Source organism: Stegastes partitus, unplaced genomic scaffold (genome assembly GCF_000690725.1).
Source record: "Stegastes partitus isolate 25-593 unplaced genomic scaffold, Stegastes_partitus-1.0.2 Scaffold284, whole genome shotgun sequence".
NCBI lineage: Eukaryota > Metazoa > Chordata > Actinopteri > Pomacentridae > Stegastes > Stegastes partitus.
Window position 1 is genome coordinate 2,969 of NW_007578015.1, and position 24,036 is coordinate 27,004.

At 45.9% G+C, this 24,036-nt stretch overlaps 1 protein-coding gene across 1 annotated transcript in view; it reads right to left on the reverse strand.

Annotated features, from left to right (window-relative positions):
- Nucleotides 1-1,535: 1,535 nt before the first annotated feature.
- Nucleotides 1,536-24,036, reverse strand: part of unc80 (unc-80 homolog (C. elegans)) — a 52,934-nt gene continuing 30,433 nt past the window's right edge. The window contains exons 24-65 of the mRNA XM_008282736.1: nucleotides 23,898-24,031; nucleotides 23,378-23,555; nucleotides 23,055-23,294; nucleotides 21,987-22,084; nucleotides 21,686-21,889; nucleotides 21,499-21,606; nucleotides 20,654-20,792; nucleotides 20,207-20,388; nucleotides 19,988-20,119; nucleotides 18,383-18,415; nucleotides 17,381-17,567; nucleotides 17,113-17,244; nucleotides 16,882-17,025; nucleotides 16,682-16,782; nucleotides 16,472-16,558; nucleotides 16,201-16,384; nucleotides 15,919-16,013; nucleotides 15,691-15,780; nucleotides 15,370-15,471; nucleotides 15,092-15,272; nucleotides 14,753-15,018; nucleotides 14,491-14,625; nucleotides 14,274-14,412; nucleotides 13,912-14,008; nucleotides 13,658-13,828; nucleotides 13,487-13,579; nucleotides 13,165-13,383; nucleotides 12,062-12,292; nucleotides 9,378-9,501; nucleotides 9,171-9,296; nucleotides 8,962-9,085; nucleotides 8,467-8,673; nucleotides 8,199-8,383; nucleotides 6,980-7,145; nucleotides 6,704-6,883; nucleotides 6,478-6,625; nucleotides 5,692-5,748; nucleotides 4,580-4,661; nucleotides 4,158-4,263; nucleotides 3,870-3,890; nucleotides 3,418-3,632; nucleotides 1,536-2,024 (exon numbers count right to left, since the gene is read on the reverse strand). Of these exons, the coding sequence (XP_008280958.1) occupies nucleotides 1,536-2,024; nucleotides 3,418-3,632; nucleotides 3,870-3,890; nucleotides 4,158-4,263; nucleotides 4,580-4,661; nucleotides 5,692-5,748; nucleotides 6,478-6,625; nucleotides 6,704-6,883; nucleotides 6,980-7,145; nucleotides 8,199-8,383; nucleotides 8,467-8,673; nucleotides 8,962-9,085; nucleotides 9,171-9,296; nucleotides 9,378-9,501; nucleotides 12,062-12,292; nucleotides 13,165-13,383; nucleotides 13,487-13,579; nucleotides 13,658-13,828; nucleotides 13,912-14,008; nucleotides 14,274-14,412; nucleotides 14,491-14,625; nucleotides 14,753-15,018; nucleotides 15,092-15,272; nucleotides 15,370-15,471; nucleotides 15,691-15,780; nucleotides 15,919-16,013; nucleotides 16,201-16,384; nucleotides 16,472-16,558; nucleotides 16,682-16,782; nucleotides 16,882-17,025; nucleotides 17,113-17,244; nucleotides 17,381-17,567; nucleotides 18,383-18,415; nucleotides 19,988-20,119; nucleotides 20,207-20,388; nucleotides 20,654-20,792; nucleotides 21,499-21,606; nucleotides 21,686-21,889; nucleotides 21,987-22,084; nucleotides 23,055-23,294; nucleotides 23,378-23,555; nucleotides 23,898-24,031 (6,332 nt within the window). The remainder of the gene's footprint in view (nucleotides 2,025-3,417; nucleotides 3,633-3,869; nucleotides 3,891-4,157; nucleotides 4,264-4,579; nucleotides 4,662-5,691; nucleotides 5,749-6,477; nucleotides 6,626-6,703; nucleotides 6,884-6,979; nucleotides 7,146-8,198; nucleotides 8,384-8,466; nucleotides 8,674-8,961; nucleotides 9,086-9,170; nucleotides 9,297-9,377; nucleotides 9,502-12,061; nucleotides 12,293-13,164; nucleotides 13,384-13,486; nucleotides 13,580-13,657; nucleotides 13,829-13,911; nucleotides 14,009-14,273; nucleotides 14,413-14,490; nucleotides 14,626-14,752; nucleotides 15,019-15,091; nucleotides 15,273-15,369; nucleotides 15,472-15,690; nucleotides 15,781-15,918; nucleotides 16,014-16,200; nucleotides 16,385-16,471; nucleotides 16,559-16,681; nucleotides 16,783-16,881; nucleotides 17,026-17,112; nucleotides 17,245-17,380; nucleotides 17,568-18,382; nucleotides 18,416-19,987; nucleotides 20,120-20,206; nucleotides 20,389-20,653; nucleotides 20,793-21,498; nucleotides 21,607-21,685; nucleotides 21,890-21,986; nucleotides 22,085-23,054; nucleotides 23,295-23,377; nucleotides 23,556-23,897; nucleotides 24,032-24,036) is intronic.

Here is a 24,036-nt window from a genome sequence, read left to right on the forward strand (position 1 = left end):
ACCGAAACACAACATAGAGATACAGTCTTTGGTCACAAATAAAAGATGCTCCGCCGAGACGCCGAGCAGCACAAGATACACCGTGGAATCGTGGGACATACGGTGGAGGTGGTGATCGCACAGTGGAGCCGTTGTTTAAATCCTGGTTTCCTTCACTTCTGTCATTTCCGGTGCAGTTCAGAAGAAAATCAGCACACAGACAGATAAAACACATGAAACTGTCAAGTTAAAGGGGCTATAACTGGTTTTGCATTTCCATTCAGTTGTGCACTACAGTTCCCATAATGCAACACCACAGATGCCTGGTAAATACCACTGACTGCTTATAAAAGATGGACGTCGCCTCTGGGTTTGAAAAGTAAACAGGATGTGGTTTTAATCTGCATCCTTTCAAACGGCCAGCAGGGGGCGACTCCTCTGGTATCGAGAAACTTTGTACGACCTCAGTTAGTCGTTTGCGCTCTCCATCGCTGTTTTCAAGTCTTCATAAATACAACGTGATGTTAATTTTGTACATTATGGTCCCATGTAGAGTAGAATAGACAATAAATCAGGGTATGTTTAGGGGTTCAAACTACAATGGCGTCCATCTTTTATCGTCTCTGGTAAAAGCTTGTTTTTCTAACTCCTCAGAGTTTTCAACAACTAACATGAAATACTTTCTTTGAACACAGATTTAAAAAGTCTACATGAATTTCTGCCCGTTACTATCCAACTAAAACTTGTTCCATGAACGTTTCTTTGCAGTATATATATATTCGACACATAAAATTCATTTTTTTTCTAAAATATAAAAATCTCATAGACTTATGGTTACAGCATCTCTCACTCCTGTTCTATGTGACAACACATGTTTAAAATACATACAATGTTTTCTATATTTATTCCTTTCATTTAATAAAAAGGTGCTCAGTTAAGTCGCCCCCTTTAGAATGGCTCTTCATATAATCTGCATTTAGTACCTTTGCGTCGCTGTACAAGTTATAGCATCTCCTTTTTCCAATATAGACATCTAGTAAATAATCCGTCTCTGATCTCTATAAGTTAGTATTTGCTGTCCTTTCTAATGTTGTGTATGATGGAAAATATAACTGAAAAATAAACCTCTGATCTCAGGGTGCACAGGCAGACAAACAACCAACATCTGAAGGTAAGATCCTGTGATGGAGTGAAGGTAGATCGTATACATTCAGCCCTCAGCGTGAGGACAGACAGAATGATTTCCATGATTCAGGAAAGATACTAAACAGCTCGACTGAGGGGAGAGCAGTTTAGTTCTGGGGCAAAGCCGAGGGGAGAAACAAGAGGCTTTTAGGATTTGGGTCGTCAATGAGGCGCCACAGACGGAACAAAAACCATGTTGGTGGGTTCTGGGTAGTGAGAGAATTATCCTGCCTGTTCATTCTGTTCCTTTGAAACTGGGTCCTGTTAGATTGTCCAGTTCAGAAATGTCCACTGCACAGCCTTCAGCTTGTTGTCCCTGCAGGTGTCTGTATGGCCTTTGATAGAAAAACACAATCCACCTGTCCCCTCCCTCACACGTGGGACTCGTCCAGGTCCAGGTCGACGGGGGAGAGGGGCAGCGGGGAGCGGCGTGGCGAGCGGCGGGGCGACGGAGGGGACAGCAGCGGGGTGAGGAGGGGGTTCTCGGTGCCGTCGTCCTCGCTGAGCTGCAGCAGGGTGTCGCTGCGAGGCAGCAGCGCCGTCGTGTCCTCGTCCCCGGGGCTTTCCCTGATCCTGGACGGCCCCGGCGGAGGCGGAGGCAGGAGCGGGGCGGCCGGCAGCGGCGGCGGCGGCGGGGGGCCCGGGGCCGGCGCCGTGCTGAGGAGAGGGAGCGGCGGGGGGAGGGGAGAGGAGGTGCGGGACAAAGGGAGGGGGGAGCAGGTTCGGGAGAGGGGCTGCGGGGAGCAGGTCCGGGATGGAGGTGTTGGGGTGGAGGGGCGGGAGATGGAGGGGGGAGGAGAGAGGCTGCTCCGGAGGCCCCACTGCTCCCTCTTCTCCTTGCTGCTGATGGCTGGAGGGACCTGGGAGAGGAAACAGAGATACTTATAGCGGGAGTGTCCAATCCTGGTCCTCGAGGACCACAATCCAGCATGTTGTAGATGTTTCCCTCCAACACACCTGATTCTAATGATCAGGATCGTTATCAGGCTTCTGCAGAGCTTGATGATGAGCTGATCATTTGAATCAGGTGCGCTGGAAGAGGGGAAACATCTAAAACATGCAGGACTGTGGCCCTCGAGGACCTGGCTTATAGGTTTATCCGTCCATCCATTATCTATACACCGCTTAATCCTCACTAGGGTGAGGGGTAGGGGGGGCTGGAGGGGGGGCTGGAGCCTATCCCAGCTGACTCAGGGTGAAGGCAGGGGACACCAGTCTATCACAGGGCCACACTTAGAGACAGACAACCAAGCACACTCACATCCACACCTACGGACAATTTAGAATCACCAATTAACCTCAACATGTTTCTGGACCTTGTGGGAGGAAGCCGGAAAACCAGGAGAGAACCCACACTGCACGGGGAGAACATGGAGACTCCACGCAGAAAGATTCCAGTGAAAATCAAAGGAGAGGAGAGGTCATTCCCAGCTCAAATATCAACTTGTTAGACCTCAACTCTCGAGCTAGAGACTGTTCGTAGACACACAAACACACAGATGGGACTCTGTAGTTACCACCTGGTCAGTGGCACCTCTAACAAACTTCTATCTTCTTCCTGACATCCAGTGATATCAGTTTCTGCACTGCGAAGGTGAATTGATTTTCATTTTGTACACCAGTCGGCAAAACTATTCATGATCAATACTGTGCATTTGTTTTTACAGTGCTTTCCAGCGCTTTCACCATCAGAAACAAAAATCCATTCTTGTCCATTAGTTTAGGAAGAAACAAAACCTGTGCACACGAGAAGACACTGGAAAAAAAAATCTAGAAAAAGTTTGTTTTTGTAATTTGGGTGAACAACAACTTTTTTTGGGACATCACTTGCAATTTACATCTTAATGTTCAGTTTTGATGTTGCTTTGCTTTCAGGAAAACATGTATGTATGCACAAAGACGCTCAAATTTATCAGAATAATCTAAGATGAAAGTGTAAAATAATCCGATATTTTCATACTATTTTGCACATAACGTCTGCCAATCAAGACAAAGAGGACGGAGCGTGTGATTGGCTGTTCACGCACTCGGATTAAAGCAACAGCCAATCACATGACTTGTGACTTGTTTTCATCGATGGACGAAAAATGTAAATTAAAGTGGACATTAAGCTGGATAAAGGGCACTATGGGTAAAAACTAAAGCTTTAAATGCCATTGGACTGTTTCATAATGTCATTGTTTGATCACATGTCTTTATCTGTGTTGCACGTTTTGACCGCTTGGCTCTGGACGCCCACAGAACTCGTCCTACCTGTGTGTTCGCAGGTCCGTGCAGGTCGGCGGTGACCGTGGCAGAAGAGGCTGGGGGCACCTCCAGCGTTGGGGACTTGGACGGGGCGGGACTGGCCTTCCTGCCCTCAGCCGGAGGGTCCGCGGCGCTGGGAGTCGGAGGCTTCCCGGCCCCCGGAGCCGCCTGCTGGCCTTGATTCTCTGTAAAGGTGACTGACCTCTTTTGGTCTCCGTGCGCTGTGGGCACACACGCATGTGGTCAAAACAGAGGCGACGGCGCCAGCTGGCGGCTCGCTAACACATCACCAAAGAGAGGAGTGGGACAGGAGGGAGGGACTGGGAGGGGATGCAAGACAGACATGCAGAGCGCCCTATTGGGTGAGGTTGCAGATTTAAAAAAAAAGAAAGGAAAAGAAAAAAAGAGGGGGCGGGCCGTTGCAGGGTGGAGAGGAAGGGTTAAGGGTTGTGTCTCACCTTCACAGTCCAATAAAGTTTCTTTATTTCGAAACATAGGGCATGAGACAGAACAGAGTGAGAAGAGTCAGTCTGGTGACAGGTGGAACAACAAACAGCATTGGAACAAAGACAGAGGTTGTGAAAGGTCGAGGAGGGGAGGTAGGGACGGGTCACTTCAAGTCAGCACACATTAGACGCAGCGTTAATCAGTCTGGATTTTGTGCTTGTGTGCTCGATCTGAAGTGCAGGGTAAAATTTTGAGCGGTGTCGTCGTCGCTTAGCTACAGAGAGCGTGTGTGCCGTTACCCAGCGGCTTGTTCTTGGGCTGGATGCTCCGGCGCGTCGTGGAAAGCCTCGCCCCGGATCGGCCGCGCGGCTCCGTCTTTGGAATGGACAGCAGGGGGCGTCGCAGCTGCGGGGAATTCACATTTAAACAAGCTGGTTTAGTAGATTGTTGCGCAAAGCGGCACCTGAGAACGACTGAATTTCAACTAAACTTAAAATCTCTCACTATTTTCCTAAAATGTAATCAAGTTTTGTCGTGCTGTGTGGTGTTTGGTTGTATTAAAATGTGCTAAAATGAAAGTCGCTCAACTTTTGGTTCATTCTAAGCATGTTTTTGTGATTTGAGAGCAAAAAAAAAAAATCTGTCATGAAGCTGAATCTGATCAAATTCGGCTTATTCGTCCTAACATTCATTAAAACACGTGACAAACCGGCTTCCCCACCTGTCTGAGTCCTCTCTTTCTCCCCAAAGGAGGCTGGATCAGGAGGTTCTGCTGGCCCGGTTCGCTCTGAACGCTGGCAACCCTGATTTATCAAATCAAACGGACACACACATATGTTTGCATTTACCAGCACACACACCCATGTCCACACACACACACACACACACACACACAAACAAAACACGTAAAACCATGAAGGGACCAAAAGGCCACCACATCCCCCCCCAGCTGTGCTCGCGAGCCGAACACGCCTTCGATCACAACAAGATGCTGCCGCTATCCTACTCACTCAGACACACACTACGAGACACCCAGTCACAGGAGTAAACAGTGCTGCCATGATTCATACACCGAAGAACACAACAGGGGATAGTAGGGGCTGGAGCAGCAACCCTGACAAAAGAGACTTGTCATCATATGAAAGCTGTTTTTTGTGTTTAAAATTCCCCCCAAAAACGCCATAAAAAATGCTCGATCATCAAGAAAACCCAAAAAAACAGATCAGATTGCCCGAAAAAGAAAATGAGAAAAGTGCATTATGGTTGCCACCCCAGTTCCCCCTTGCCCCTACAGATTGGTATCCACAGTAGGACGCCCAATTTGATCAGCGAGAAGCCTGATAGACACGTATACAGTATGGGAACACCATGGCACCAATGGGAAGAGAGGCTGACGTTGGTGATGGCACATCAACGGTTAAAGACCCACAGCTCACAGAGAAGGAACAGAGGCAGAGCTCCCTGGCCCTGGGATCCTCTTTTAGCTTTATTATGATTAATTTTTTTTTATAATAAACGGGGAGGGGCCTGGTTAGGATAGCGCAGCAGATGAGCTGAGAAGATGAGGGTCAGTGTGGAGCTCAACAGGAAGTGAGGCGGGGGGAGGGGGAGGGGACAGAGACAAGGCACACTGGACCCACAGAGAAAGAGATAGAGACAGGTAAGTGGGTGGAGAGGGGTGGGGTAGGTGTGGTGGGCCGAGGCGATTTGACTGGATGTGGATGAGTGAGGCGGCCCGACAGAGGAGGCCGTCCCGATGCGATGCCCCTCCCAGTGGCGGACAGGATGCCAGAATGCACCAACGGGACACACACAGAGAGAGGGCCACTGTACCTAGAGAGGTTACCCTCCTGCAGAAGGCCCTGGGACTCATCTAGCACATTGGGTTCACTGTAAAGAGGGGGGTCGAAGGGGGGGGGAGAACGGGAATTTAGGGAGTGTTTTTTTTGAGATTTCCTTCAACCGCCCCGAGCGCCTTCCTTCATTGAGGGCGGGAGGCCGTTTTGGCTTAAGAGCTAGCCAACGTTCTTACCGGCTACTTCACAATGCCGCCCTGAGGCTGCTGGGTAAAGAAACATTATCAGTCAACAGAGATATACACAGAAAAATATGGTCGTGGGATATGACTGGTTGATTCTTTTCAGTTCTACATGCTTACATTAAAAAATAAAAAAGATTTGAATTGTACATGAATGTGTCTTGAAGCCTGGAAATAATCTCATTGGTTGAGCTGGACCTCGGTGGGAGGAGCCAATTTGCTGTCAATCAAAGTGAGCAACATATAAAAAGCAAATCAGAACCTGAAAACGAGCTAAGCTGCACATATTTGCATGCCGAGATTGATTTTTACTGTTTGTTGGCTCCACTTGAGGTTTTCGATCCAGTGAGATTATTTCTGCCTCGTTACCTGCTCATGTTTTCTGTCCTGTATCGTCTACTACAACAAAAAAAAGATCCTCCATGTTGTCCAGTGTTTTGACCCAACAAGGTCCCAACAGAAGACAGATTGTTGAATAAAAACACTGGTCATGGAGCAGCGTGGCGTCGTCGAGAGCCAAAACTACAATTTGCGACAACGCCTGTCTTTAAAAGTTGCGCTCATCCTGCTGGACGTGCTACCTGTGGCTGGGCAGCATGGTGGTGCGCGGGGCCTCGGGCTGCGAGGCCGCCGACCCGGTGGCGTGGCTGGAGAAGCGGCGCTGCGACGTCACCCTGGGCAGGAAGGCCTCGTGCTCGCTCACCACGCTGGGGATGCTCATGGAGTCATCTGGAAGGACGGAAGCACGGTGAGCTCACTGAAGATTTTAACGTCAAATGAAAATGTTAAAGAGGAAGCGCTTCTGACTCTCTTCGTCGTCCTCGTCGGTGCGGCTCAGCGTGTCCTGCGAGGGTTGCCGCGACGGCTGGCTGTCCTGCTCCCAGACGGTGCCGGTGCCGGTGTTGGAGCGGGACATGGTGGCCAAACTGAGGCGGTAGGCCGATGTCGAGGTGCCCACTGTGCTGATGGAGGTCTTGCCTTGGTACGCTGTTGGGTGGGAGGGGATCGAACAGAAAGCCGAGTCAGCAATTTCTCTAAAATTACAACATAAAGCCTCCATTGTAAGTTGTTTCAGCGTCTGACCAGAGCCACTGTGCACCGCCTCCTTGAGGATCTTGAGTTCGTTGTTGAACTCTGCGAACAGGGAGCTTTTGCAGAGCGGTCGAGGGATGAAGCGTCGCTCCAGCTGGTCGGCGATGTGGTGGCGCGCTGTGATCTCCTCCTGGGAGTCAGCCGGTTGGGTCAGCAGCTGTCGAGCGAGCATAGATGGACGAGAAAGATAGAAGAGAGTCAGGACAATGAGACAACAGTAATTAGAAGGGTTAAAGGGAAAGCAACGGAAACATTCGTTAACCCTCAGGTGTCAGTTTAAAACTGTTATTCAGAGGTCAAAAATGTCTGCATCAAAATAATGTTACATACAAATATTATAACCAACATCAGTCATGATCATTACTTTAAAAAAAACAACAAAAAGTTAATTATTAGTAAGAGGTAAGAGGCAAATATTTACTTAATTATTACAGTCTTGAATATATTGTTAATTAGCAACAATGTGGATTTAGGCATGTTTTTGTGCAGTGTCAGATTTAAAAAATAAATAAATAAAATAAATAAATAAAATGAAACAAATTTTTTTAAAAAAGAAATTAAAAATATGAAATAAAAATAAAATAAAAAGAAATAAATGAAATCAAATAAAATGAAATAAAAGAAATTTTAAAAATGAAATAAAAAATAAAATACAAAATAAAATACAAAATAAATAAAATAAAATAAATCATACACAGGACCTTTAGGTAAAAATTTTTAATGTTAAAAAAACAACAGCCTTCCAAAATGTTAAATATGAATAATATTTTTTTTGCTTTTACTAAGTTAATTTCTAGCCAACATCAGTCCTAATCATAGCTAACAAATATTTTATTCATTTTTTGAATTTCAACCCTTTAGTTTGTTCACACAGTGCCACAAAATAAACTTTTTTTTTTTTTTTTTTTTAAATAATTATTCTTGTTTTTACTACTAAATAAGTTTTTTTTTTTCCCTTTATCACAGTCTGGGATATTACAATGATTAGCAACAACATGTATTCTGGTGCATTATTATTTTTGTGCAGAGTCACATTGAATACTCATTGCCAGGACCTTAAAGACAACAATGTCCATGTCGAGTCAGAAAAAGTATGTTTTTAACTCCTGATCATAACTACTAAATATTAAACCCTTCAGCCCTGAGCATCAATGTAAGGAAGTTCCATTGAAGTCCATAAGAGGGGTCCGACATGAAACTGGTCTCTTACCTTGCACTGTATGAAGGGTCTCAGCAGGACAAAAATAGGGATGCGGGTTCGGACGATGAAGTCGATGAAGTCCCAGAAGGCCAAGCCGCCCACCTTCCTCAGCGCCATCTCTTTCACCTGCAGGCTCAGACGGTACCACTGGTTTCCCAGCGAGCGCTCGAAGCAAACCAGCACCACCTTCAGGGCTGATAAGGGAAGGACGGAGGGAAGAGGATGAGATAAAAAACAACCAGAGAGGACATAAAAAGCTGCACCATCTCAGTCATACCCAGATACGCAGCCTGGCTGGTGGACTCTGCCAAACCCTCTCGGCGCAGATCCTTCCCCGTGTCTCCGGGGGTGGAGCAGTGAGCCGGAGAGGCGTCCAGCATGAAGTTCTTGGTGCGGGAGGTGGAGATGATCCGAGGAGGGAGGAGGATGTTGATGACGGTCTGGAGGAGCAGGAAGATCTCCGGCTGCTCCAGATGGGGGCTGTCTGCAGAGGGAGAAACACAAAGGCGTGAAAGATGAACAAGTTGGCATGAAATCGAACAGCATTTACAGGTTTTGGGACATTGAAACTGCAATTTTAATCTAATTTGATGCTAGAAATCAACAAGTCAGAACCCCAAAATGTGTGCAACAAAGATTTAAGTTGGAACTAAAGAGAACTTAAGAGGAGTAACTTTTAATGAGATGTAAACTTTCAGAACTGCTGCATTTCTATGATGCTCCATCAATAATACAGTTGCAAACACAAGAGCATCTTCGCATTTTACATCACCTTTGCTTCCAGACCCCACCGTCAACACGAAAGGAATCAGCAGGTTGAGCAGCATCCCCTCTCGCCTCTCCTGATTGGTGAAAGGCGAGATCACGTGACTGAGAGGGAAGTCCTCCTTCAAGGCCTGGCGAAGGACAGAAGCGGAGAGTTTCAGCAGTATCACCAGACTGGCTGTGAGTGAATGTGTGACGTCGGCGGCGTTACCGCACCTGGATCTGCAGAGCGACCAGCCGCACCACCGCCGTGCTGAACGGAAGCGGCGGCGAGAGGTAGGGGCTGAGGTGGAGGAGAGGCAACCCGTCGGCCACGCTGGAGGGACCGACCACACCCATCACCTGACAGCACATAAACAAAAACGCTCGAAAGAGGCTCAGAAAGAAAGATTTATTTCCCCTCCTCATGTGTGTGTTTCCTACCAAATTGACGCAGACGTTGATCAGCGAGCGGAGGTGTGGGAGGAAGGAGATGATTGGCTGCCGCTGCAGCGTCAGGCAGATCCCCTCGATCAGGTTGCTGGCCGCCTCCCACTCCACTTGTCTCCTGGAGAACACATGACCATGCAACACCACCCCACAACCAAAAAAAAAACAAAAAAAAAAAACAGTCATGAATTAAAAAAATGCCACATTCACATCACGAAAGACGACAAAGGAAATAAAAAGATGCTGAAGAGGTCGTTTTTATTTCTTTGTCTTCCTTGGAAATGACAAGATTCATTTGAAATGTTGGAAAACCCTCGTATGCCCCCATGAAACACTTACCGCTGGGTTATGAACGCCACCACCTTCATGAAGACAATACTCACACCACAGGTTGCAAAGCTCACATAGAAATAGCCAGCTAAACACAGCAGCAACAGAACAGGGTTCAGGGTGAAAACACACCCGAGACCAGCGTTCCCTCCGAGCTCGCGGCGTCCAGGCTTCTGTCACGGAAGCTCGTTTCCTATTTAGTGCATTCAACTTTTGGATGTGATTTCTTAGGTGGTGAAAATATTGAAAGGCAGTGCTCCACTTGCCCTCCTCGGCAGATTTAGCTTCCTGCGATTTCTTGAAGGATCGCTGTTTTGACACTCCGGGAGATTCAGCGCCAACCGTGAGATGGTGTTTGACATGTTTGCACAACAAGGGTGCAAGTGTTACAGGAGCTCCATCACTGCACAAGAAGAGTACAGTTCTACCTGATTATTATCACACCCTCGGTCCAGGATATATCTGGGATATTCCAAGATGGCGGCGAGTTTGGGTGTGAAAACGAGCCTATGTACCGGACCAACATGGCCGACACCGGACGTTTTCAGCATGTATTATGGGAAATAAATTATTCCATGATTCAAACGGAGCTTTATGGTTTTGCTTCTGTAAAATTTCCCCTTTGTCGGTACCCCGTTCAATGAAAGTTCCTTTAATCAGAGAGCACACAGAGGATTAACTTAACTTAACTTAACTCGCTCTGCAACAAATCGATTTTCTTTGATGAGCCCTAATTAATGAGTGTGAATAACTCCGTGAAGCAGATCTCTAACAAACAAACAAACACGTTACCTTACCGCGGCCGATCGTGACTTTAAACGGGCAAAAGTTATTCTAATTTCGGGGAATTTCGTTGTGACAAAACAATGGGATTATGACATTATTCTATGACAATAAACGGGCTGTTTAACTACAGGTTATACAGGAAAAGATTCAATATTTTATGATTATAAATGGGATATTCTAGAATGACATTAAGTGGGCGTCACTGTACTTCTATGGAGATGGTGTCCAAACTAAAATCATGTAAAGGTTTTTTTAACTGGTCTCTGAACTGTGTGCACCTCGTACACAGACTAGTAAATTAAATATGCACATTTTTACAGTCTTGCTTAATTTTGCTGAAGCTTATTGAAAGGTTTTAAGGGTATTAAACACTTTTAAGGTACATTTCTATCTAACGTGTGTCCTGTATGAAATGCACAAAGTGTATTACTGTCATTAAACAAGCAAAATTTAAAGAAACTCTGATGATATTAAAGTTTTTTTTCTTCCCCCCTCAGGCTTCACAGAACCTTTCACTGTGTAATGCAAATAAACTGATAATTATGCATGAGGTAAGTTACGAGCACCCAAAGTCTCACTGATCTCTGGATATCAAAGTCACAAATTTGGGTTTTTTTCAGTGAAAATAAGTCGATTTAACGTGATGAATCAGAAACAACTTTGTGCCTTAAAAAATAATCACGACGGTCAGTTTCAGTTCTGCAGCCTGAAAACACTTTACACACTTTAAGATGATCAGAAAAGCACAATTAAATCCCTAATTTACAACCAGGCAGCATCGTTACTGAGCTCATTACTAAAATACATTTGCTTCTGATACTTAAAATGAAGAAACTGGTTTCGATTAGCCAAAACTTGAGCTTGATTTTACACAATTGAAGACTTTGAACTATAAGTTAATGCAGAAAAGACACAAATTCGTAATTTAATGTTTCTAAAAATTCACCAAAATGCAAGAAATTAAGGTTTTGATGCTCAGATTTCTTAAGAAAGCGGCTTAATGTTTGTATTAAATCAGCTGCTACAACCAGAGTCCACTCAGAGAACACAGACCTTCATCCTTCAGTTCTAAAGAAAGTCGAGTTTAAATGTTCTGCTCCACATCTACAGCAAGTTTCATGAAATTCATCCGATTGGTTTTTGTGGATCTCTCTAACGAATCTAACTATTGATGTCAACAAATGTTGAAAAGACACTAGAACACCTTTAAGTATTTAATCAGATGAGTTCTGTTCAGTTAAACCTGAGACTGTGACGCTGACATTAAAATCCGTGTTCTGCTCCGTGGCACAAGACTGGACGCCCCCAGCTTAGAGGGAACCCCGCCGTCGACTCGTTGTTAGAACACATCGTCACACGCCCAGTTGTCCTCGCGCAGAAGCACACATGTGCCCACAAGAAACACACACCACAGCAGCACTTACGGTACAGCACCCACGAAGGCAGCGCTACAGAGGACAGTGCCAAAGAAGCCGGTTATCTACTGTACACACCACGGCACTGGCACAGCACGATACACTCACAGGGAGACAGAGAAAGAAGAGGGATCGTATTCAACAGACCTGGTGCATAGTGCCTGTGGGCGAGCGCACCTGAGCGTAGGCATCTTGTGGATCTTGTTGAACATGCGGTCCAGCCTCTTGAGGATGAGGATGAGGGCGGGGCGGACGGCCTCCGACGACCAGTCGGTGATGGGCAGCATCTCCATGATGTAGCGCCGCAGCCCTCGGCTCTCCATCGTCAGGGTGTCGTAGGGCGCCAGCTTCAGCAAGGCGTGGGCGATCTCCGCCAGCCTGTCGGTCAAAGGATTAGATTTCATTAGCCTCATAGCATAATTGCCCAAGTCATTCTTTGGTCAAATTGAGATATTTGCCTAACTTTACTCTCCTATCACTTCTGCATCATCCTGTCTTTCTACCTGTGTCATTGGCCAATCACATCTGGTTGAATGTACTGTTAAAAAAATCAATAATAAATACCAATGTCATTTCTAAAAATTGTGTTTTTTCTCATTTCCCAAAAACATGAAAATATGACATAGGCAAGTATGCTATGAGGCTAACGATTTGCAATAACGGCAAAATCTAGGAACTTTAATCAACTATAAGGCTGCTACGACTGATTATTTTTCTTGTGTTTATGACAATTTTTCAAAGTCCAAACTGACACTCTGATTTGTTTTGTCCAAAACCTGAAGACTTTCTTTACATGTTTGTATTTTCTTGCATATTTATATACAAAATATATCTAAAATATATTCAAAGCTTGTGAAAAATGGTGCAGAAGTATTGCTATCATCCATCTGTATTTGTTTTTCTAATTAAAAAAAAAAATGGAAATACCTGTAAGCACCATCCATAAATTTGTTGACATGACATTAATTCAACTGGATGTCTTTTTAAGGGACATAAATCAAGAATTTAAGGAAAATGAAAATGATTCTCTTTTGGTATTATTTCACATCTGCAAAATTAGCCACCACCTAATTTCAAGATCCGTTTTCAGATCTTGTGATTTTGACATTCAGCTGCGTGTGAGGCTGAATAAGAAGATGTAGGTGGTGAAAACGTGAATAAATGAGAATGAGAACAACCGTCTTATGTGCTTTTATCAGTGGATCTCATGGAAGATGCTCTGAAATGAATAATGAGAAAACTTCCTCTACCTCATGTGGGACTTGATGTCCAGCAGCTCCAGAGCCGTGACCCGCGGCTCACCCGCAACGTTCTGCAGGATTTTTAACCGCGGTCCGCAGTGTTTGTAAAACTCAGTGCAGATGTTTAAGAGGGACTCCCGCGGACGCCGGAACTCCTCCCTGGCGATGCGCTCGTCCAGCTCCTCCCTCGGCATGCCCTGGCCTTCCTCCAGAAGGTGGAGGTTGTCCCTGCGAAACAAAAAAAGTCCCTTCAGTTTGGGTTTTCAGACTCCAGAACTGCACTGTAGCCTTCTATGGCAAGACCGAAACAAGGCGAATTAAATCCTCTGACCTGGTGTTCACCCCTCCGGACATGGCGTGGTTTGCTGTCGTGCCACCCTTGTGGCCCTGATCGCAGCGAGACATCTGGGGGGCCGTCATGGGCCTGCGGAGGAGGTGTGGATGAAATTAGGACTGAAAGCAGATAAAACACTCCGGACTTAGCCGCGTCTTCAAGACAAACCTGGTGAGGGCCTCGGAGCTGTAGAGGAGCGCCTGCAGAGACGTTGCCAGAGCGGCGATGGCGGCGATCTCGTCCCTGGCGGCCGAAGCGGACTCCATTGTGACCGTGTTGCTCTTCAGCTTCTGGAGGTGGCAGGGAACCAAGGCCTCCAGCACCATCAGCATCTGGAGACTGGAGAGACAGAGAAGGGCTGTAGAGAAACTAAAGAAAAGATACGAACGGAAGAGGGGAAAAGAAGTGATGCTTTTCTGTACCTCCTAAAGGATTCGGGGGCATAGGCAACCACGGTGACGCACAGCTTGATGGCTTCGCTGATAGAAAAGGCCAAGTCCTCATTGCCATAGCAGAAATCTGTAAACAAAAAAAAGACAGGACTGAATTTAGTTTTGTTTGGACACACAAGTACAAACAGGGACTGGCGCTTTTAAGAGGATATTCGCTCCATGAAGGCTGATTCAACTTGTAAGGGCTGGTTTCTGGGCTTGTTTGATGTAAGATAAGCTGACACAGGAGGGCTTTCAGGATTAATTAACTCTGGCATCAGTTTCTGGGCATCAAAAGCAAACAAAAAAAAAACAACTGGTGTGTTTCTGATGTAACCCTGATGACAGCTTACCCAAAGAGCGGAGAGGTTTCTCAGCCTTGACGAGCTCCAGAGCGTCCAAGGCGTCCTGGGTTTCCCCCTCCAGAGACACCAGCAGGTCGAACAGACACTGGGCCGACACTCCCTTCGAGAGGCCGGTACTGGTGCTGGTCTGGGTGGTAAAGACAGAGAAATTCAGGAATACTAATTTAACCCATTACCCAATATTACACATTAATCGCCGTCTTACAGTGAACTCGAGCAGCGGCGCGACGCTGGCGAACAGCTGCAGGATGAAGGGTTTCCTGTGGAGGATGTAGAACTGCCGGCAGCAGAACTCGATGCCCTGCCTCAGCAGAGGGTTGCTCTCGTAGTCGGCGTAGACCTGCCACAGCAGTAGAGACAGAAGAACACTTTTTCCATACTGTACGGGACACCTTCTATTGTTAGATGTTGGAACTCCCTGCTTACATCTCTAATCCCCACACCCCACTCCTGCCCTTTCTCGGTACCTGCAGCATGGTGGGCAGGATCCACTGGTAGCCGCTCAGGGAGAAGAGATGGTTGAAGTGGACGGCCGTGTTGATGGCGGTGGCCGTGTACTGCCTGAGGAGCGCGCTGTCCTCCGGGTGCAGCAGCAGCGCCCCGTTGAAGACGTTGAGGAACAGCATCATCTCGTCGCCCCACGGGTACTCGCTGGGCATGCCCAGGAACATCTCCTCCAGGAGTTTGATCCACAGCACCTTGTGGAGGGTGTCCAGGCCAAACAGCTCCTTGCCTGAGAGAGAAGAGACGGCGCTCACAACGACTTCAACATTTCTTTGCATCCTTCAGTTGGGTGTCCGTCTCACCTTGTGGCTCGTTGAACAGCGAGAACTCCGCGTCGATGGCAGTTCGCGGGAAGGACGGCAGGCGAAGGAGGTCCTCCTGCAGCAGGGACACGTGGGACTGCTTGTGCACGGCTGGCATGTGTTGTGTGAGGGAGATGAGGAAGAGGACGCGACCGACTTCCTCTAGTTTACGGGAGAACACCTAGAAAAACAGTAGACACTCAGATCATAGCTTTTACCACTGCAGGATCTGGTTTGATTTTCTCCACGGAGCTAATTGAAGCAGACTTATTTCATACCTGCTTCTGGATGAGCTCCTGTCCTTTCTCTGGCAGCATGTGGACCAGGTTGAGCTGAGGAGAGACTGACCTCCGGAAGGGGTAAATGTCTCTTACATATGTCTGGAGGAGGGAGATGGAAACATTAAGTGCAGTCCAGCCCAACACATTCCTTGCTAGTGTTGTATATAAGGATGGACAATGCTTCACATATCAACGTATTTCTTCTATCTCGAGCTACACCAACAAAATCAATGAAACTCATACTTAATCTTTCAGTAATATGTCATAACCAGCTGAAAAGCTATGCCGATGCTTCATGCCAGTTTGACTTTTTTCTACCTTTGAATAATGAATGAGGTTCCATCGCTTGTCCATGAGGAAGTAATGTGCTGATCTGGCCTCGGGAATGTTGAAAAATTCAAGGCACTCCTGGTAGGACAAAAAAGGAGACATCTTAGGTTCACTCATATGAATATTTTCAGTATTTAGTTGACTCTCATCCAGCATAATTTGTCATTTAGTTACAGCCTGCATTCCTAGATGACGAGTCCACTTCGGTGTCCTTACCTTCAGCAGGGCTTCAAACTGAGTGTCTTCATGGACTGGCAGCTGTGTTGGAATGTCGCATTCATTCTGTCCGTGCACCACCAATGTTTTGGTTCCTGCATCAGGGAAATGTTTTAGAAGGTTTGACAGAAAATCAAGAAAATTAAGTCTCAGTGGAGGATAAAGTTAAACGAAACCATTCATTCAAGACAAATAAGTTTTGTCTAAACTTCCAAATTATATTCAGAAAATCAACTGATATCACCATTGGTCATTATTGCCATTTACTACCAGTGAGTTTACCTGGCATGGATGCAGTGACCAGGAGTTTGACCTCACACTGCTCCTTCTTCATGGTCTGCTTCAGGTCCTTGAAGAAAAGCCCCTCCACGTAGCCCACCACCTCCCACAAGAAGGTCAGCGTGGCCGAGATCGCGTCCATACCCCACTCGCACGGAGTCCGCACAAAGTACATGATCAGTCCCACCTGGAGGGAGGAGATTAATCGAGAAAAGTGACGAAAGACTGCAGATAAATAAGGGAAAAATCCACTGAGTTGTATCTGTTGCCCTACCAGGTAGTTAAAGAGGATGTGAGAAGTCTGAGCCGGCAGATCTCCGATGTTGAGCAGGAGCTTCCTCAGCATGTACATCAGCTCGTCCTGGCGTGAGAAAACAATAACAGCAAGTCATCTGACTTGGTTGAGGGTTAAAATAAAAAGCTTTAATTCGCTAGATGGGAGCTCACACGTCAACAAAGTAAGTTGTCGAATCTGTCTGCCTACCTGTCTGTTGCTCACTGTTAGTTTTTCCAAAAAGTGTCGGAGAACCAGAGCTGGATCTTCAATCAGGCAGTTCCAGAGGATTTGCTGGGCGACAGCACTCACTGAAAAAACATACAAACATACATTTTTGTACTAGAATCGATGAATCTATCAGTGTATGAATTTTTGCTGCTTTTTTAAAAACATATGATGACAAATACCAGCGACGCCGTCCTCTCGAACCTCCCCGTCTTCCATGAGGTGCACTATTGGTAGGACGGCGGCACAGATGCATGCTGGGAAGACAGCTTGAGGCGGCTGTAGCATGTGGTGAGTGGGAGTGTGTTCTGTTGTGTTTTCTTCATCTGCCAAAAACAAAAAAATATGAACAAAGGAAGATCAGCTCAAGTTTCACATCGAGAACAACATTTTTTATTTTTTTCTGTCCGTACCTTCAGCGCTGGCGAGCGAGCGGACGGACCACACGGAGCCCCGGCGGAACGAGTAGTTCCTGTGGGAGTTACTGGAGGCGCAGGACGGGCTGACAGACAGACGGCGTGATGCCAGGTTCACCACTTCTTCTGCTGGCGGGATCAATGTCAAACATAAGCAGTACAGATACGGGGGAAACAACACGCTATCAGGGTACAGAGCTAGCAGCGGCTTGCCAATTCCCATTAATCACTGCTTGTGTGTCTGTGCACAATATGTGTGCCCCACCTTCCTCCTCCTGCTCGGGCGGAGGGCTGCACGTGGGCTCGTAGCAGGCCTCCTGAGCCACGGGGATGGCCGTGATGATGCTGGCCTCGCGGCCCAGCCGCCGCTTCTCCTCCTCCTGCTGCAGGTTCTTGAGGATGTGCTCGGCACGCTGGTGGGAGCGCGACACCGCCCGCGCCGAGAAGGATTTCTACGAGGAGGGTGGGAAAAGGGGTGGGGGTGGGAATTGAGGAGCGGATCAAACAGCATGCAGGTAGAACAGCGGGTGTAGACGTACAAAAAAAAGATTCAAAATGAGGGAATGCAACCGTTCAAATCTTTCAGGAACGTGTGTGCACAGCTACTCTAGGGCTTATGGTTACATCTGAGGAGCATTTCGTAATGTAGAATGACCGGACAACACACTAATACAGTAACTCTCCTCCAGCACATTGATATCATGCTCTAAAGCCGTCCTGAGCATCATAAGGAACACTGTTGAGTGTCGAATAGGAATGATTTCAATCATGGCGAATTGTGACACGAATGTATTCAGACTGGAATATGGAGAATTTACTGTATCTTGTGTACAGTAAATGCCTCACAGCATTCATATGAGTGCTCATACACATACATATCTAAACAGGCTGAGCGCATGATATGAGAAACATACACGGCAAAGTCATTCTCATCCAATGACCATGCATCAACAGCACAACACACAAAATGTCTGTATGTCCGATGCATGCTGTTATTTTTTTTCTTCTTCTTCTTTTTTTTTTTTCTTACAATCAAAGCAAGTGCTGGGACACTTTCTTTAAAAAAAAAACATGTGGCGTGTTTCTCTGCTCAAGATGCAACTATCCCGAAATGACCCATGAAACCGCCCCCGCTTCTGGTCCATGATGAAAACCTACAGCTTCCCCAATGGGCTCAATGATGTCAATTTTCCCCCTCGTTCCTATTTAATGATCTGAGGTAACAAGATGCATCAGCACAAACATCCGGACAGAAATACCAACTTACTATGGTATGGACTGACTGAATTAATGTGGGGTACTAAAAACAAAGACAGTCGATAGATAAATTATAGAACATGTGCTCGCAGGTCGTCATCAAAAAATCTATAAAACATATTTTGATAGTCATGCTTTTTAACCAAAAAAAAAAAAAGAGAAGAAAGTAAAAAAGGAAACACCAAGAAATCTGTTTGGCTAGTTTAAATGACCTTAAAAATGTATTCAGTATATATATATTGTCTTTACATGAGCAGATTTCTTGGTGCAGTCGTCCACATTACACTTGCAGAGCAGTAACAAATGTATTTGGAAGCAGTCTAAAGTGCACTTTATCCGCTTTTGGGTACACTGTGGGGCTGAGTGGGACTAAATATATAGCTTTCAAAATCAAATATCCACAATTAAAATCTGTTTTGTTGTTTCGGGATGTAAAGGACAAGGCTGTTAAATAAGAACAACACTTGCTCTCGCTTCGGGGAAATTTTCGTTTTGGACAAATTTTGTGTCATTTCTGATTCACTTCTGGTGGATTAATCGTAGCAACTGGACTCGCTTGAGGACGTTCCACCTCTCATCCAAGAGGCTTCATCAGTTCTGACTGACTAGTTGGGAGGTCCAGATGCTTCTATCCTTAAGGAGACATGAACACCTGAGTTTCCCCCTGCCAGAGTAGGGTTCGTTAGGGTCTTTCGTGGCTCGGTGTGGATGTGGTTTCATCTTCCTGGGGACAGATCTTCAGACTGAATTGTAAACAGGTGATGCCTCAGACCTCCACCTCTGTTGAGGGATGGTCTTTCCAGTTGGATGGCTTCTTTCACCCCTCTCTCGAACCATCTGTCCTCCCTGCAGGCCAAAATCTGTACGTTGTTGTCTTTGAATGAGTGTCTTGTCCTTGATATGCAGGTGGACTGCTGAGTCCTGTCCTGAGGAGCTGGCTCTTCTGGTCTGGTGCAGGTCTTGGGATTCCTCGCTGCGCTGGAGCAACAACTCAGGTGTTAGTGGCTCCTTTAGGATATAAGTACCTGGAGCTCCCAACTAGTCAGTCAGAACTGATGAAGCCTCTTGGATGAGACGTCTTCAAGCAAGTCCAGTTGCTACGATTAACCTACCAGAATAACCATGACCTGGATGACTGGGAATCTTCACAGACATTTCTGATTCACATATATGTGCATACTAGGGCTGTAGTGTCCAGGTCATTTTGTTGATTCTCAATTCTCATCGCTACTTTCATGAGGAGAAAAGCCTTCGTAAGCCTTCCTGGATTAATCCATTATTTTTGGCAGCAGGAGGAGGAGACTACGGATGAGCGACACGCCGGCTTTAAACTATTTGACTGGATTGAAATTGAAAGTTCTTATTTTAATCAGGTTAAAACGATTGAACACGCTGCAAAATACTCGCTTTTTTAATTTACTTATCGTTAATTTAGGCTAATACGGTTAGAAGGTTGGATATTTTCCCCCCACAAACAACTGATTTGTACATTTTCAGTCAGCCAAGACCTCCTTTGGTTGACTACAGCCCTAGTGCAGACACTTTTTTTCAAACAGAAAATCTTCACAGCTGTTTTTCAAAGCTACATAAAACATTTGCAGGGGCTCACACTTACAGACTGGTCTTCATTGATCGGGTCCTGGACGCTGCCAGTGTTCTGGGGCACCCAGGGAGGGTCGAATATGGGGACACAAGGCATGCCCAGTATCGGAGACGGCAGAGTGAAGTTGATGCTGGGTGGAGGGATCTGAAACGAGGATTAATTATAGCACCAAATGGATCAAAATGGCCAAAAGAAGCCTGATAGAAATGCGACACTGCTGCTGTCTTGTACCTTAAAGATCTGCTGGGCTCCTTCTTCCATGCGAGGCCACACCTGGTAGCGGAAACGCCACAGCGTGTAAAACTTGAGGATGGAGTTGATGCGCTGGCAGGCCTCCTGGTGCTGGAACTCCGCCATCATCATTTCGGTCACCGCGTCGGGGACCTTCACCGCGCACAGGAGGAACATGGCCGCTGGAGGGGGAACAACGAGGAGACGAGGGAATTAAAAAGGGAGGAAACGGGGCAAGAGGCAGGGACGAAGAGGACAAAAAAAAAAAAGGGCAAATGAGTGATTCACTTGGAGGAAAGGTAGAAAAAAAACAAAGGGCAGTTGTGATGGAAGGTGAACAGAAAATGGAGGCTGTTAGGATACGAACACCAAAACAGAACTGAATGTCAGCTTGATGCAAATGAGGCATTTAGAGACCGTGTGAGCAAACCACAGAGGTCGACTCACCGGCAGCGGCCGCCATATGTTCGTCCACACTGAGCAGGAGCTCCCAGGCCGCCGGCTGGATGTCTCCGTACATGTCATCGGTGAGGATGGGCGCCGCTTTGATCAGCAGCGAAAGAGGCGCCGGTGACAAGCTCATCACCTGAAACGAAGGGAAAAAACTCTATTAGATTTGATTTGAATCCTGAAACTGTAAGAGCAAAGGAGATAAATGAGGTAAATAGGGTTAAAAAAGTGAAGCCCCAATATGTTAATAGCAATAAAATAAGAAATCTACTGCGTAGTTTGAGCCAACAGAAGGACAAACTCCTTTTATTTTTGTTAACTGTTTGCTTCATTTGTGCTATTTTAATCACTTCCTTATTTTGAGGGCAAATAACAGCTTAAAACGCAAGCAGGGCTGAGATCGTGTTTGTTGTAGCTATGAGCAAATGTGTTATTTAATAATTTATTAAATTTTAATGCTGCGATTTGCCACCTCTGGTTCCAATTATGTCATCCTCTTTTGGAATGAAAACAACCCTGACATTGTCTTTTAAATGTGTATTTTGTGACGTATTCATTGCTCGGCCTTTGGTGTAAGTTAATTTCTCCCGCTTTCAATCAAGATGGTAACAAAAGATGCTGTTTGATGATGTCATGAAGTAGCAAGGGATCATGGGATTTGTTGTCTTTGACACCATTGCTAACAAAAATCTGTCTGATGTGGATGTTCATGGACGAGGTGGTAACTCCCACATATTACAGCTTTAACATTAAATATACTTTTTTATGTGAGGGTTGATATGAAAAGGTAATTCAGCCCGTCCTATTCTGATGATAAAGGCGAACTCTGAGCACTAATTCACCTGATTGCGAATATACTTGAGCATGCCCGTGTCCTTCTTTCCCTCTGTGTTGCAGTCAGTGGGTCTCCTCTTCATAGACGGGGTCCTCAGGCAAGATTTGTCTGAACACTGAAGGCGAAAACACTTTAATAAATCACCCACAAAAAGAAACAACCGTATTCATTTATGCAGCCAGTTTGAAAACCACCTCTTTGCTTTTCTTCGCCCGTCCTCCAAAGTTGCCGGCGGAGGCGCTGTCCTCCCTCAGGCTGTCCACCGACTCCCCGTACACGAGCTTGATGGCGCGGACCAGACGGGCGCAGGAGCGGCTGTGGTGCTGGTAGCAGCGCGGGTGGCAGAAGTCGATGTGGGTGCAGATGAAACTCTGCTGGTTGCACAGCAGGATCATGATCTGTGCCGAGAAAGAGGAGAGAGGAGGGGGAGTCGGTGATGAGGGGGAGAAAAAAAAAAAAAAGGAGCACACAGGCACAGCGTGGGCACCTACGTACATGGAGCCAGGACATGTTGCGGTGGTAGTTGTCCTCTGCTCCTCCTGAGCTCTGACCTTCTGGCTCGATGCTGGGTTCACTGGTGCTGAAGGGACTGCCTGCAACAGGAACCAACGAGACCCAGAAATATGTCATTTTGTGACTTGTGACAGAAGTCTGGATGTAGAATCTAATTCTCATTAAAGCAAGAGCTCTGGTCTCATTTTGGCAACTTTTAAGCTCTTATTGTTGTTATCAAAATGTTCGCCATCCACCGTTTATTTAGATTTTTCCACAACAGTCCAGGCTATCCAGACTTTCCATTATTTGATTGATAGGATAATAATTGCATTTTATATTATTTTTAAAATAAAAGTGTTGCTGCAATCATTCATTGATATTTTTAAATTTCTCCTTTTTTATGTATGTATTTTTTGACAGATATATGCTGCAGTGTAATGCACGAAATATTTTAAGAGCATTTAAACAAAAAAAAAGAAGAAATGTGACTTTAGAAGCAAAGTGCGTCCATCGGTTTCTGAGGGTTAAAGATGCTTTAAGCAAATGGAAACATCAGACTTAAACCTGTAAAGCCTGAACCTTAAAATTCTATTTTTTTTTTTTTTTTAAATAAAGCATTTACTAAACCTTCTGACAAATTTTTAAAAAATGGAATTATGATTTTCATTCTCCTGCTCAATGCACAACCATCAATGCCCATTTATATGATGTAATATTTATGATGTGGGTTCTTTTTGTTTATGTTTTTGTCTTTATATTAAATACTCAGTGAGCTTTTGAATTGCCCCAAGGGGACAAATAAAGTTATTTGAATTGAATTGAATAAATGAGGTTAAATTTCTATCATCTGGCATTTTTTGGTGCTTGAATTACGACCTCCGGTGGATTATGTGTGCGTCTGATTGTATGCATCAGGTTTTTCAGGCACACTGATGATGTCGAGATCTCAGAAACTCTTGAATCAAATATGACATTGAAATGCTGCTTTGTTGTTTTGTTCTTGTTGCATATCTACATTGCATTTCTCACTGAACCATCATCATTTGTCACGCTTCATCCACGTCTCACCGATGTCGGTCACGGTGTCCCTGCTCTGCGTTTGTGACAGCAGCCCTTCTTCGTTCTCAGACTCCGAGTCCTGCCGGGACAGCTTGGTGCTCTTCAGGCTCCCCGCTCGCCGTATGGAGGACAGGGAGCCGCCCTTCTTCACCCGGAAGCTGCGCGCCCCCTTGATCTGGAGCAGCCGGGATCCCCCGATCCGAATCTTCCGAATTGGTGCTGGGGAGCAGGGAAGCGGGGAGAGATTATCTACAATCATGAATGAGAAATGAGCAAAAAGGGGAAGCGGGGATGAACCGAGCGAGGCGGTCTTTGACGACTCCGGGTCTCACCCTGAGCCTCCTGCGGCTTCTTGTCCTCGCCGGTGGTGTCGGACTTCAGGGTGTGGCTGCTGCTGTTGAGGGAATCGTGTCCGTCTTCGTCGTCAAGGATGCCCGCGAAGCTGATTTTCCTCTCGTAGCGATGGCGGCCGAGTTCTGGGTCCAGACGCAGACGGCAGCTGTCGAGATCCTACAGACAACAAGTAGATATATTTCTTCATACTTTTGTCTCTTTGTTCTATTTTCTTTTTATATGTTTTTGCTCTTAGTATTAATATCCTTAACCATATTCAGGAGTTTTGGGGTCTTTTGGTTACGGTGACAGGTATTGTGTTTTTATTTTTGAAGATTATTTTTTTTAAATATAAAGAGAGGGACATTTGTCATGCATTTGGAACCAAACGTCAACTTATCAGAACATTTATTTAACACAGTATAAAAGTCTGTCATGAATATTTGCACCTATCCCGAAAGACCTTCTGGCAACAGGAAAGTCCTGAATGGGGTTAGTTAGGAATTGATTTCTACTGACCACGAGCGGTTCGGTTCGAGGCCGCGGGAGGCAGGGGAAGGTCTCCCGCAGGAAAGTGGTGATTTCCAACAGCAGCTGGCAGGCGGACATCTTCAGAGCAAAGGGGCAGCCGCATTTTGTGGGGTTGACTGTGTCTGAG